We start from the raw sequence: 14,596 nt of genomic DNA on the forward strand, positions 1-14,596 counted from the left end.
TCGAGGTGGAGTGACGTCGCGATCACGATTTTGCTGACAGAAAATCAGACAGGACGCGCCGCGTGCCCTCCTTTTTCCAGGTCGTCGTGCGTCGTGTGATCGTGATCGTGATCGTGATCGTCGTCGTCGTTGTCGTCGTCGTCGTTGGTCGTCGTCAGTCGCGCGCGCGGATGCGGCACACCGGGTGGTGGACGCGCATGCGCTCGCTGGAACAGTGCTCCGATTGGTCGTTGCCACATGGTCTGATGTCAGACCACAGAGACAGTGCGATTCAATAATAAGATGCTGGTGTGAGCTAGATGGTAGTCAGTTCTCAGTACGCCCGACTTGCCGATTGTCTCTCTGTAGAGCGAATCACTCGCGCCACACTCAGTCCAAGGTGAACGAGGCGAGGTTCTGCTCTCGAGGAAGAGAACACCGTGCGCGGCAATCATTCGAAAAACTGCAGTTAGGAACACTCTGCTCCAACTTTTTCCGGGGGATTGCTCGTATACGAGAGAGAGCGTGAGTCAGGTGAGTCTCCGCTCCGTGCGATCGATACCTCGTCCGTTTCCGCTTCCGGCCATAAGAGATGTTGCCGCCAACATCCGCTCCAAAGCATACAAGCGCATTGTACAGTTCGCCAAAATTTATTAAATAATACCTACACTTTCTTTCAGCTATGTGCGATACTTGTAAAAAAAACACCATCGGATACATAAATTATATTAAGTGTAGTAAAAAGAAATCCATTATATTTTTCCATTCAATTTCATGCAAAAATAATGGATTTCTTTTTACTATACCTAATATTAAAAGAATATTGAATTCTCATTATTACTATCGAATAGTTTCATAGGTTTTACTTATACAAATGTAATTGATTGTATATAATACACAACAAATGTCCTCTCAACATAGTTTACTCTCTAGCAAATTTTTTTTCAAGTTTTTGATCCAAATAATCGTTTGTGTAAAGAAAGAATTTCATAATTTATAAGTGTCTCTATCTCTTAATTTTGTTTGGGCCGTAAGTCTAATTAGATTTAATAATTAATCTTTTATTTTTATCGTTATTAATGCATGAAGAAACAATCAGATAAAAATGTAGTAGCACTCCGAAAAGGAATCGGAATTTTGCTTAGTTCAAAGTTTAAATCTCAATAGTGAAATTTGATTGAGTATTAGCGAAAGATATAAACGAGACATAAGTATTTGAGAGATTCTCCGTATAAAAGTATTCGATTAAAAAATCAATTTTTATAATTCTATTTCAAAGAGATTCGCAAGAAATTACATCCAAGGTTTTCCAAAATTTACAGAATCGTATCATATAAACTCCTTCCTTGAGATTCATTCTTCGAACTATACGTGAATCAATAGAAAATTAAATTCTATATAAAAAAAATTGCCTCGCGTAGTCAATATTATACAAGAATAAATTACAATATTGTAATCTCTCAGAGATGATGAAGATATCTTACCGATATTACATTGAATGACATGAGACACTTGTCAAATGCTAATAATTGCTTACGTATACATGTAATATATGTGTATATAGAATAATGTGCAATACATGTTAAATAGAGGCAACAAAATGTAAAGTGACTAAATACTCGAAACGCAAAATAAAACAAAAATAACACTATATTATTGTATCAAACATCTAATAAAACATTCTAACGTGTTATGGTATAAAGAGAGCAAAACAAACACATGCATTTGATTTTATGTATCACAATACTTGTATGAATAGTATAAAGAATAACGAATATTCGTACGTATTGTAGAGCTCTTTCGTTTTTTTTTAAAGAAACTCAATGTTACTAGAATAGACGACGTTACGTTTATTGCGTCATAATATATAGCTTTAGCAAGTATAATGTCAAATGTGTACTTACGAATTCAAATGATTGGTATAACGAATAGCGGAAGTCTATAAACATACGAAGAAAATATCGAACTGAAAACAGTAAAAAAGTTCCACTAGCTTGGCAAAAATGATAAAACTTGAACAAAAGATTTTTTTGTTTTTAAGTTAATATATTAAAATTTTTAATATTTTTGTATTCAGTTACAAAAATTACGTTTATCAAAAATCTTATTTAAAATCAAGAGATTTTGATTTTCGTTTATACGATACTTATTTATTGCACTTTTTTTCTTGTTCCAAGAAATTACTGATATTTCTCAATTACTAATTATAATCACACGCACCTGTTGCGTGGGCATAAGGAATGCCGAACGTGACTTTAAGCTTAAATGATTGATCAATTAACCGAATGATGATTAATGCTATGAGATAAAGAAGCGCGATAATTGACCTCTGACTGTATACACAATTAGTTCCGTACCTCAATTAACATGAAAGTTACATCTGACTTTCAAATTTATCATTTACAATGATAATATCGACATGTAAAAAAAACTCATTTAAAAGTATTGAAGTTGCAACTGCTCTGATTGAAATACGAAAACAAAATTGTTAGTATATTTTAATGTTTATTAGTGCTATTTGAATTTCTTCAAGAAATATAACAAGCAGTTTATATATATATATATATATATATATATCATCTTTTGATTTTTTGCTAAACAATATAATACGGTACGGAGTATGCACATCGATTAACAATACACCTTTAAATGTGAAAAATTATATTTTTGCGACAGATTTTTAATACAAATTTGGAAAGAACTAATTTGATAATACTGGATTATCAAATACTGAATACAAATTAAGATAATGTCATATCACTTAGCAATTCGCTGTTCATAATTTTTATCTCTCTCTCTCTCTCTCTCGCACACACACACACACACACACACACACACACACACACACACACACACACACACACACACACACACACACACACACAATATTACTTATGTAACAGCATATACTTAGCACAATATGCCACAAATTATATTTATATTCTGTCTGGAAAAAATAGAGTATTAATTATTTTATATTATTACACATGTGTGCGAGGAGAGCTCATGCGAATAATGTCAAGTTAATATCAAGTGTAAAGCAAGTGTGATAAAAAGGCTGTACTTGTCATAATTTCTTATCGAACTGCGTGACCTTGAAAATTGAGTTTAAATACTTACAATTCCGATAAGAATGAGATAGAGTCACTTTATTAACGAATATAGGTTTGGTAGAAGATGAATTAAAAAAAAGACCTTATATATATATATAAGGTGTAGTAAAAAGAAATCCATTATTTTTCCATTCAATTTTATGCAAAAATGGATTTCTTTTTACTACACCTTATATATATGGTAATCGTGTTATTCATGTTTTAAAATTATAAAATGTGAATTTCTCAAGCAAGTTTGTCATAGTAATGTCTCGAAAAATTTAAATTTATCTCTTTCAATATTTTCATTTTAAGAAAAAGAGTAATTGCTGTGTAAAATAGCAAATGCGTGAATGGTAGATACTTATTTATCTGTTCTTTTATGAGAACTCGCGCGATACTCGTTAACGCGTTATAACATACAGTGACGATTATATTTTCAAGATCGAGCATTATGTTCACCCGTATCTAGAAGTGGAATACTGTTTCAGAAGATAGCTTGAACTCTCGGAAAACCACCATTGTCTTTAGGTATTCACAAACCGCCGCGTCACAAACGTTTAATTAGCAGACACGCGACATACATAATGTTAAATCAATACAGTGTTAAATTTATAGTGTCAAATTTAATCTAATTTTTGCTTTTATCTTCTGACTCGATTTTTATTGCTATTTTTATTGAATCAATCAGAACAATAAAATTACGAATAAGACAACAAAAAATAAGAAAACAAAAAAGTTATAAATTTTGTTTATGTCGTAATATGTTAATTTAATAGACATAAGTTCAAGTCGGAAGATCGATTACATTGTCGATCACGTTGTCGCGATGTGGACGACTGACGAATGATGCGCATATAATCGCGAATTCAATTCAATTCAATTCAATTTGATTCAATTTTCTCTGTCGCGATTATTATGCGTATGTTACACTGTTAAATCTATAGTGTCAAATTTTATTTAACGTGAGTCGCCATTGCTCCTACTAAATATATCGTTATTTTATACTAAAACAATGGTTATATTTGACGTTATACAATATCAATTTAACATTATATAGTGTCAAATTGACACTATGTCACATTAAGATTAAATTTGACGCTATAGATTTAACAGTGTAACATACGCATAATAATCGCGACAGAGAAAATTAAATCAAATTGAATTGAATTGAATTGAATTCGCGATTATATGCGCATCGTTCGCCAGTCGTCCACATCGCGACAACGTGACAATGCAATCGATTTTCTGACTTGAACTTATGTCTATTAAATTAACATATTACGACACAAACAAATAAAACTTACAAATTTTTTGCTTTCTTGTTGTCTTATTCGTAATTTTCTTGTTCTGATTGATTCAATAAAAATAGCAATAAAAATCGAGTTTAGTCAGTACAGTTAGTATAAAGCAATAAAATCAGAAAGACGTAATCTATCGAGATATTGGATGAAGTTAATATTTTAAAGTGTTGATTAGTACAAAATATGTGGTGGTTGGGAAATGATTTCTCTGAGAATTCATTCTAAGAATGTGTTAGACTAATTTGATAAAAAAACTCAAGGAACTATAACTGAATTACATTAAAGAAATATGTTTGTATGATATGTACTTTTTTTTCATATGATAGTGCTAACTTAATTATATATTAGTTGTAGTAAAAAGAAATTCATTATTTTTGCATGAAATTGAATGGAAAAATAATGGATTTCTTTTTACTACACCTAATAAATTAATAGTTTTTATTTTTTATTGAAACGATAAAAAATATAGGAATGAAAATGCAAATTTATTCTTTATTTTATTCAACTGTGTTGCAAAGATCAGTTTAATGTAGAAAAAGAGACATCTTAAATTCAATTTCATGATGCAATAGCCGTTTTTTTTTTTTTTCCAGAACATCGTTTTTAGGGCTTGAATTTCTGTTGAAGAGTCTATTCAATGTCGCATGATAGTGTGCGGATAAACCGAATCTTATCGTGAGTTCGATGCGAATTCCTAGACAACAGATTGACTGTAAACTTAACGTATTTACAGATGGATAATCTCACATATCGGGATATATAAGTATGACGCAGAAGCAACTAAGTAAACGAGATGAAAAATATTTGCTAAAAAAACGAGCTTGCAATTAAAAAGTTTTCATAAATTATACATACGCGTGACATTTACTGATTTTTCAAATTACGTGTTGTATCGAAAGTACACATTCCGGAGTATGAGGTATAACAAATATCGTAACCATCGTTAATATCGTATGTTATGGTATATACTATAATCTTCTTATCGGAATAATTCGAAGAGGCACGTTTGAGATAAATTTTCGTAAATGTCTGGCTGAATATCTCATTCGAAGATACGTTGATCTGTTTTGCATGATTTCATATAAAAATAATTAAAAAAGTAATTATCGAAATGTAAATAATTTATACAAATGTCGAAATACGACTTGCGAAGTATGACACTTCAATATATTTGAAAAAGAAATAGACCATTCCTATATTATTGCAATAATTTATCTTCAACTAACTATTAATTAGACATGAGTGCAATAATATGCGCGAACTATAAATAACTTTTTGAGGAAGAAAATTGATTTTTCGAAAAAGAGCGACGATTCTACGAACATTCGTCAAGCAAAGTTGATTTATCCAGAAACTCTATTGAGATTACTCAATTAAGTATTTTATATGTCAATTGAAGATAATCGCGTGTAGTAATCGCCTCGTGTTCAACCATCTCAAAGAGACGGTTAAACGAGATTCCAGGGCGTGACAGATAAACGTAAATGATTCCTACGTTTATTTCTAGGATTGGAAAGTACATAAAGTTCTGTTGAAATATATTTGTCGATAACATTTTGTAAATTGATTACAAAATTATTGATTTCAACGTCTTCTCTTAAATCTGAGAAAAAGCGATCAAAATTAATGATAAATCAGATTAAGATAATTAAGAAAAGATTTTTTTTTTAAGTAGAAAAAAATATTTTCTCTAATGATATGTTTTTATACATGTTCTTATGATATACTCTTATTTCTTAAGTAAAATACTAAAAAAGATTTATCATTTGTCTAAATATGCTTTAAATACGTTCTATGCTGTAGATCAATTAGATTTATTGAAAAACGTAACAATTCAAATTGATTAATTCTATCTTTGCAGATAGGAATCTAGAGGGAGAAAAGTTTGAATCTTCGGCAAGATGCCTGCTCAGTTTGAAAGTGTCAACAGTCCAATGACGCGAGAATCTGTGATCGGAAATGGAGTATCGTATTCCGTTGATAGTGAGATCGTCATTACGGGCATATCAGGTAAATGTCGGTTGCACGATTAAACGAATCACAGCACGACTAGGCCGATCGTTATGAGAGCGTAACGTATCGACTGGATGAATGTTTTTTTCAGGTCGTTTGCCCGAGTCATCCAATATTGAGGAGTTTAAGGAGAATCTGATGAAAGGAATAGATATGGTCACTGATGACGAGCGTCGTTGGTCATCGGGTCTCCATGGACTACCGGCTAGAACTGCCAAGATCAAGGACCTCAGATGTTTTGACGCCTCTTTTTTCGGGGTACATCCTAAGCAGGCACACGTAATGGACCCGCAGCTTCGCATGCTGTTAGAAGTCACATACGAGGCGATAGTTGACGCTGGCGTCAATCCCTCAACCATAAGAGGATCGCGCACTGGTGTATTTATCGGTGTCTCTTGCTCAGAATCAGATGAGTTTTGGATGAGAGACACGGATGAAATAAACGGTTTGTATATTATAAAAAATTGTGCTGAATATCTTATCAATTAGGTATTTTAATTTTTATCTACCGCGAACAACACAAGGTATTTGTTCAAGTTTCAGTTTAAATTTCATAAAAACTAAAAAAATTATTATAATCCAAGAATTTATCTAAAGATAAGAAAATGATATGATGACTATAATACGGATGCATCATTTTACATACGAATAATCGTTGTTTATATTTTTCCTATTTAATAAATATTTATTATGGCGAGAGAAAATTATACTGTATCTGCTGAGATTAAACCAATTGTATTTGTTTACAGGATATGGATTGCTCGGGTGTTCCAAATCGATGTTCGCCAACAGAGTCTCTTTCTCTTTTGACTTCAATGGACCTAGTTACGCGATAGACACGGCTTGTTCCTCAGCAATGTTCGGTATACATCAGGCAGTCGCTGCAATGCGCGCCGGCGAGTGCGATGCTGCAATCATCGGTGGACTGAATCTCTTATTAAGACCGGAGACTTCGCTTCAATTTCACAGACTGAATATGCTTTCTCAAGATGGCAAGTGCAAATCATTCGACGCTTCGGGTACCGGTTACGTGAGATCTGAGGCGGTAGCAGCGATATATTTGCAAAAAGCAAAAGATGCGCGCAGAGTGTATGCTACGGTGATTCACACGAAAACAAATACCGATGGCTATAAATCCCAGGGTATCACGTATCCCAATGGTGAAATGCAGACTCGATTGATGCGCGAGATCTACAGCGAAGCGGGAATTAATCCCGCAGACGTGAGTTACGTGGAGACGCATGGTACTGGTACTAAAGTAGGCGATCCAGAGGAGATCAATTCTATCGATGAATTGTTCTGCAAAGATAGAAAAACTCCTTTGCTGATTGGCTCGGTAAAATCCAACATGGGTCACTCGGAACCCGCCAGCGGACTATGCTCAATCGCCAAGGTGCTGATCGCGATGGAAGGGGGTGTAATACCTGCGAATTTACACTTCAATATTCCAAATCCGAACATTTCTGGCATAAACAATGGACGCATTCGAGTGGTCGACAAGCCCACACCGTGGAACGGTGGTCTCGTGGGCATCAATTCGTTCGGCTTCGGTGGCGCGAACGCGCACGTCATTCTCCGCAGCAATCCAAAACCAAAATTATCACCACTATTGAACGTCACCGAACTGTTGCCCAAATTGATTGCTGTATCAGGTCGAACAGAAGAAGCTGTGCACACCTTACTGAATAGAGCACAAGAGCATAGTAAAGATGACGAGTTTCTCTCGCTGTTACACGTAATGCACAATAACGACATTCCTGGCCACTATTTTCGCGGCTACGAGATACTTAACGTCGATAACACACGTGAAGTGAACGAAGTAGTGAACTATAACGAGAGACGCCCCATTTGGTTCGTATTTTCCGGCATGGGTACGCAATGGCCAGGCATGGCTCGTCAACTGTTCGGAATTGAAACTTTTCAACGTAGTTTACGACGAAGCGCAGATGCGTTGGCGCCCCACGGTATCGACCTGATGAATATCATCATAAACGCCACGGACGAAACGTGCGAGAACGTGATGGAATCCTTCGTATCTATCGCGGCTATGCAGGTTGCTCTCGTGGACATTTTAACATCGATAGGCATACATCCGGATGGCATAGTCGGACATTCCGTTGGAGAATTGGGTTGCGCTTATGCTGACGGCGCGTTTACACCGGAGCAAACTGTCTTAGCGGCTTACTGTAGAGGTAAAGCGATTATGGAGTCCAATTTGGAACCAGGTGCCATGGCGGCAGTTGGTTTGAGCTGGGAGGAGACGAAAAAAATTTGCCCATCCGATATCATTCCAGCTTGTCACAACTCCGCGGATTCAGTCACTATTTCCGGTCCAGAGGGATCTCTGCAAAAGTTCGTACAAACTTTGAAAAGCAAAGATATCTTCGCCAAAATGGTGAAAAGTTCTGGCTTCGCTTTCCACAGTAAATACATAGCCTCAGCTGGACCCAAGTTACGCGCCTCACTTGATAAGATCATACTAAACCCGAAACAGAGATCGTCCAGATGGATTTCCAGTTCCGTACCGGAGACCGCATTGAGCAGTCCGCTCGCGAAGTTTAGCTCGTCTGCATATCACGTGAACAATTTGCTCTCTCCTGTACTCTTCCATGAAGCAATCCAGCATATCCCAAAAAATGCAATAACAATCGAAATCGCGCCACATTGCCTATTACAAGCAATCTTACGCAGATCATTATCATCAACGGTGATCAATATCAGTCTCCATAAGCAGGATCATCCAGATAACCTGGCTTTTCTGCTATCTAATGTGGGCAAGTTGTACATGGCCGGTGCGCAACCTGACATCTCCAAATTATATCCGCAAATTAGTTTTCCTGTAGGTCGTGGAACACCGATGATCGGGCCACTAGTCAAGTGGGATCACTCTACCGCGTGGGATGTTGCTGTTTTCAAAAAGATATCGGGCCACTCTGGAGAGTGCGTTGTCCAAATAGATCTGTCGAAAGAAACAGACGCGTATTTAGCGGGACACCAAATAGATGGACGAGTCCTTTTCCCAGCCACTGGCTACATTCTATTGGTGTGGAAAACTTTGGCGAAACTGCGAGGCACCGACTTTGAACGATTGCCAGTGGTGTTCGAGAACGTGCGTTTTCAACGAGCTACCATCATGCCGAAGGAAGGAACGGTGAAATTTTCGATAACCATCTTTGAGGGAACGGGAGACTTTGAGATCTGCGAGGCCAGTACTATTGTCGTCAGCGGAAATGTCCGTGCATCTGAGACTATCGAGAAAGATCAACTGAAACTACCACCACCACCATTACCACCTACTGATGAGGAAACTTTGCCTTTAAACACTAAGGACATTTATAAGGAACTGAGATTACGTGGATACGAGTATAACGATATCTTCCAAGGAATCAAATCTTGCAATAATTATGCTACTGCCGGCGAACTTTACTGGTTCAATCAATGGATTTCGTATATAGATACTATGCTTCAGTTCAGCATATTATCCATCAGCCACAAGCTACTGTATATACCGTCGCGTCTCCAATACGCTGCAATCGATCCCATTCTTCACAATCGATTGGTGAAAGAATTGCCAGAAGATGGTGGGTTGCCGGTATATTATTATAAGAATATCGATATTGTTCAATCGGGTGGCATCGAGCTCAGAGGATTGAAATCTTCCTTGAGACCTCGACGACAGCAGACTCAAGCCGATCCTAAATACGAACGGTACTTTTTCGTGCCTTATGAAAATTTGCATAGCCTGGTAGAGGATCCAACGAGAGGAAAAATGCATGCACTCATTGTACTTTCGCAAATCATGCATGAGAACATAATGGCATTGAAATGGAAGACTGTGGAAGTTGCAGGCGAACGAGCTGCGGAAACTCTCTTGGCACCGGCTATACTCGATATTTTGCAAAGCGAAATAGGTTTGCCTGCTGTAAGTACTGCAGGAGTTTAACTGTCCTCGCTCAAAATATAATATTTTTTCCATTAAAAATTTCCAGTGTAATATATGTAGAATGGCAACAAATCTCCAGAAACTAAACACGGATATCTTTTGCTTGACAAATGGTCATTCCAACAAATATTCAGAGGATACATATTCTACATATTTTAATAAATTACATTATTACAATATTAATTAATAATTGAACAGAAGCTTTAGAAAGTAATTAGAAAGGATTTTATCTAATTATTAATATTGAAAAAAAAAATTTTTATTCTCCTAAAGCATACTATCCACTTATTATTTGTATATGCATAATTTTAAAATGTATATGTCACAAACATAATCAACAATCATAATTTATTCCTATTTGTGATTGCTTTTTTTTCAAGATGTCTCTTCAATATTCAAAATTAATAAAATCGCATCGCGTTTATTCGTTTTGTTTCAGATGGATTTACAAGTGATCGCAGTTTCCGCTGATAATTACATGGCGAGTTTAAATCAAATAAATATGAACGCTAATGTTGTGATACAAGACGTAAACAAAGCATTTCCCGTTCAAGATGTACATCTTATTATAGCGGTGGACATCTTGTCTAATCAGTCTTATACTGTTCTCAAAAATTTTACGGCTGCCTTAAAACCTGGCTGTTTCATCCTTCTAGAGGAGACCTCTACACATCTAGATTTGAAAACCGCATTGAAGGAAACTGACTTAATATTGAATGGCAAACAAATAGATTCCATAGGAAAGACTTACTTGTTACTGAAGAAACGAGAAGAAAGAAAAGAACCGATAGTAATACAAATCACAGAGAAAAATCTCTCATGGCTGGAGAATGTAAAAGCGGCACTGAAGAAATCTGATAGCGACGGTCAACAATTGCTTCTTGTATCCCAGGGCGAAGAAACGCTTGGTAAGACAGGAAAAATTATTTCATACTTTCAATTCACTTCTTTAATGGTCCTATATGAGGATCAAAATATAAACAGATCGAAAGAATGTCTCGTGACCTTTTGTTCCTAGGCTTGGTTGGACTTATGACTTGTATACGACGCGAGGCAGGTGGTGCAAACGCACGCTATGTTTTCATCCAGGATAAGAACGCTCCCAAGTTTGACTTATCTGTACGGTTTTACGCGGAACAATTGGACAAAGGATTGATGTCCAACGTGTTAAAAGGAGGACAATGGGGCAGTTATCGACACTTGCCATTAGATCAACAGAACAATGTGTCTTCTCTACAGGTGGAGCATGCCTATGTCAACACACTGACAAGGGGAGATCTCAGTAGCTTGAGGTGGATTGAAGGCCCATTGAGTTATTACCGACCCGACAATTCTTCTAATGTGAAACTTTGCAGCGTGTACTATGCTCCACTGAACTTTAGGTAAGTTCAATGTATATCGTTTATTGAATTTAGATAATAAAGGTCATAACACAAATGAATATAAATTATACAGGGATATCATGTTGGCGAGTGGTAAACTACCGCCAGACGCTCTGCCAAGGAATATGGCTACGGAAGAATGTATATTAGGACTCGAATTTTCCGGGAGAGATGCTGACGGTCGTCGTGTGATGGGCATAGTTGAAGCTAAAGGGTTAGCGACTACTGTATTAGCGGATCTTGATTTCCTTTGGGAAGTACCTGACAAATGGACCTTGGAACAGGCAGCAACAATACCTGTCGCTTATGCAACTAGTTATTATGCTCTATTTATACGGGGTCAATTGAAAGCAGGCGAAAGCGTGTTAATCCACGCTGGTACAGGTGGTGTTGGTCAAGCAGCGATCGCCATTGCTCTACATGCTGGTTGTACCGTCTTCACTACCGTTGGCACATTAGAAAAGAGAGAATATCTCAAGAAAATCTTTCCGCAGTTGAACGACAGGCATATCGGTAATTCTCGAGATACGAGTTTTGAACAACTAATACGTACGGAGACGCAAGGACGTGGAGTCGACGTCGTGCTAAACTCACTGGCAGAGGAAAAGTTGCAAGCCGGCATTCGGTGCCTCGCGTTTGGCGGCCGTTTTCTTGAAATCGGCAAGTACGATTTGTCGAATGACAGTCGCGTAGGGATGTCAATGTTTTTGAAAAATACGTCTTTCCATGGTATATTGTTGGATGGACTATTTGGAGAAGATAGCGTAGAAAAGAAGAAACTGATAAAATTCGTTTCGGAAGGAATCAAGAATGGCGCGGTACGTCCTCTCCAATCGACCGTGTTTTCAGAGCAACAGCTCGAGCAAGGATTCAGATTCATGGCGACAGGCAAGCATATCGGTAAAGTGTTACTGAAGATCCGCGATGAGGAATCAAAGAAGCATATATTATCAACACCGCAAACAGTAGCCGCGATTCCGCGTACTTATATAAATCCGGAGAAATCGTATGTATTGATTGGTGGTCTTGGTGGATTCGGTCTAGAACTGGCTAATTGGATGATCGCTCGTGGCGCTAAATTCATTATTCTCGTATCGCGCTCAGGCATACGCAACGGTTACCAGGCATTGTGCGTGCGTCGCTGGCGTGAAAACGGCATAAAAATCGTCATCTTCACCGCGGATGTTACAACGTTATCGAGTACTCAACGCTTAATTCAAGAAAGCAATCAATTGGCTCCAGTAGGCGGTATATTTAATTTGGCAGTCGTACTACGTGATGCTCTGATTGAAAATTTAAAAGAAGCCGATTTAAAAGCAGCCATTTTACCTAAAATCGATGTTACAAGGAATTTAGATGTGGTATCAAGGAAACTCTGTCCATCGCTAGATTATTTTGTGGTGTTCTCATCCATATCGAGCGGTCGCGGCAATATAGGTCAAATCAATTATGGTTTGGCAAATTCGACCATGGAGAGAATAATGGAAGAAAGGCAGGCTAATGGCTTACCCGGTCTCGCCATTCAATGGGGTGCTATCGGAGACGTTGGCTTAATTATCGGTAATATGAAATTTTCCGAAAAGATCTAAACTTTCTCTCAATCAAATAGCTGTTCTTGAACGAACTTGTACTTTCAAACTATTATATATTTTCAACTTGCCTTTGGTTTTGTCAACTTATTTTATGTCTCTTATAAAAAATATTATTGTATAAGACAATAATAATGAATAGATGATGCACACTTGTTTCAAATTTATTGTACGACATATGTATACATATGTATATATAAAAAATAAAATTATAGTTTCTCTTATGATATTATTTCTTTTCAGACATGATGGGAGATAATAATACCGAAGTGAATGGTACTCTACCACAACACATATCGAGTTGTCTCGTGACAATAGATATATTCCTTCAACAGCCGCACCCGGTACTCTCATCCGTGGTGTTAGCTGAAAAACTTAAAAAAGATGATGACAACAAGGCTGACCTCGTCTCAACCATTGCTAATATCCTAGGCATTAAAGACATTAATACGATTAATTCCAACAATAGTTTGGCCGACTTGGGTATGGACTCATTGATGGGCACAGAGATAAAACAGACCCTCGAGAGAAACTACGACATCGTGTTGTCAGCTCAAGAGATCCGTGTCTTAACTTTCGCCAAACTGCAAGAATTATCTTCGATGAGTGATGAGATAATGAAAGACCAGCAATCTTTTGTTGAGAAAGCAATCACTGTTTCGGATTCAAACTTGTCGCTCGATATGCTGATGCAATGGCCAAGCAACGAAGTGCTACCTAAAGAAGTTCTCATTCCCTTGAAAACAAAAAGTTCCAATGGACCATTGTTATTCACTATTCATGGTATCGAAGGTTTTGTTAAACCATTAGAATATATGGCCAGCGAACTCAATAGGCCGTGTTGGGGTTTGCAGAGCATTGAACAGGCGCCTTACGAAACAATCTCAGAGTTGGCTGAATTCTATGTGAATACTATTAGAAAAGTTCAAAAAAAAGGACCATATCACTTGGCAGCATATTCGTTCGGAAGTTGCGTTGCCACTGAAATGACTCTACAATTGGAATCCGCTGGAGAAAATGTGATTTTGTATCTTATCGATGGTTCAGTGGCATTCGTACAAAAACAATGTGATATGATTGGTAAACTAGAAGAAATAAAAAGTACTACTTCTGATGGCTGTATGAAAGCGCTGGCATATTTTATCATACAATTCAACCAAAACATCAGTTTTATTCAAGTAGGTATACATATAACAATATTCTATCTATCGTATGATATTTATCTTCGATTACCTTAAATAAGGAAAAAAGATATATATATATATATATATATATATATATATATATATATATA

General features: G+C 36.8%; 1 protein-coding gene across 1 annotated transcript in view; it reads left to right on the forward strand.

The window, feature by feature from the left end:
- The first annotated feature begins 222 nt into the window (after positions 1 to 222).
- The window catches only part of LOC108694174 (fatty acid synthase), a 16,901-nt gene continuing 2,527 nt past the window's right edge, over positions 223 to 14,596 (forward strand). The window contains exons 1-8 of the mRNA XM_018203491.1: positions 223 to 513; positions 6,237 to 6,385; positions 6,480 to 6,833; positions 7,138 to 10,310; positions 10,771 to 11,239; positions 11,350 to 11,713; positions 11,787 to 13,273; positions 13,546 to 14,480. Of these exons, the coding sequence (XP_018058980.1) occupies positions 6,277 to 6,385; positions 6,480 to 6,833; positions 7,138 to 10,310; positions 10,771 to 11,239; positions 11,350 to 11,713; positions 11,787 to 13,273; positions 13,546 to 14,480 (6,891 nt within the window). The 5' untranslated portion in view covers positions 223 to 513; positions 6,237 to 6,276. The remainder of the gene's footprint in view (positions 514 to 6,236; positions 6,386 to 6,479; positions 6,834 to 7,137; positions 10,311 to 10,770; positions 11,240 to 11,349; positions 11,714 to 11,786; positions 13,274 to 13,545; positions 14,481 to 14,596) is intronic.

This window comes from Atta colombica, unplaced genomic scaffold (assembly GCF_001594045.1).
Source record: "Atta colombica isolate Treedump-2 unplaced genomic scaffold, Acol1.0 scaffold116, whole genome shotgun sequence".
Taxonomy (NCBI): domain Eukaryota; kingdom Metazoa; phylum Arthropoda; class Insecta; order Hymenoptera; family Formicidae; genus Atta; species Atta colombica.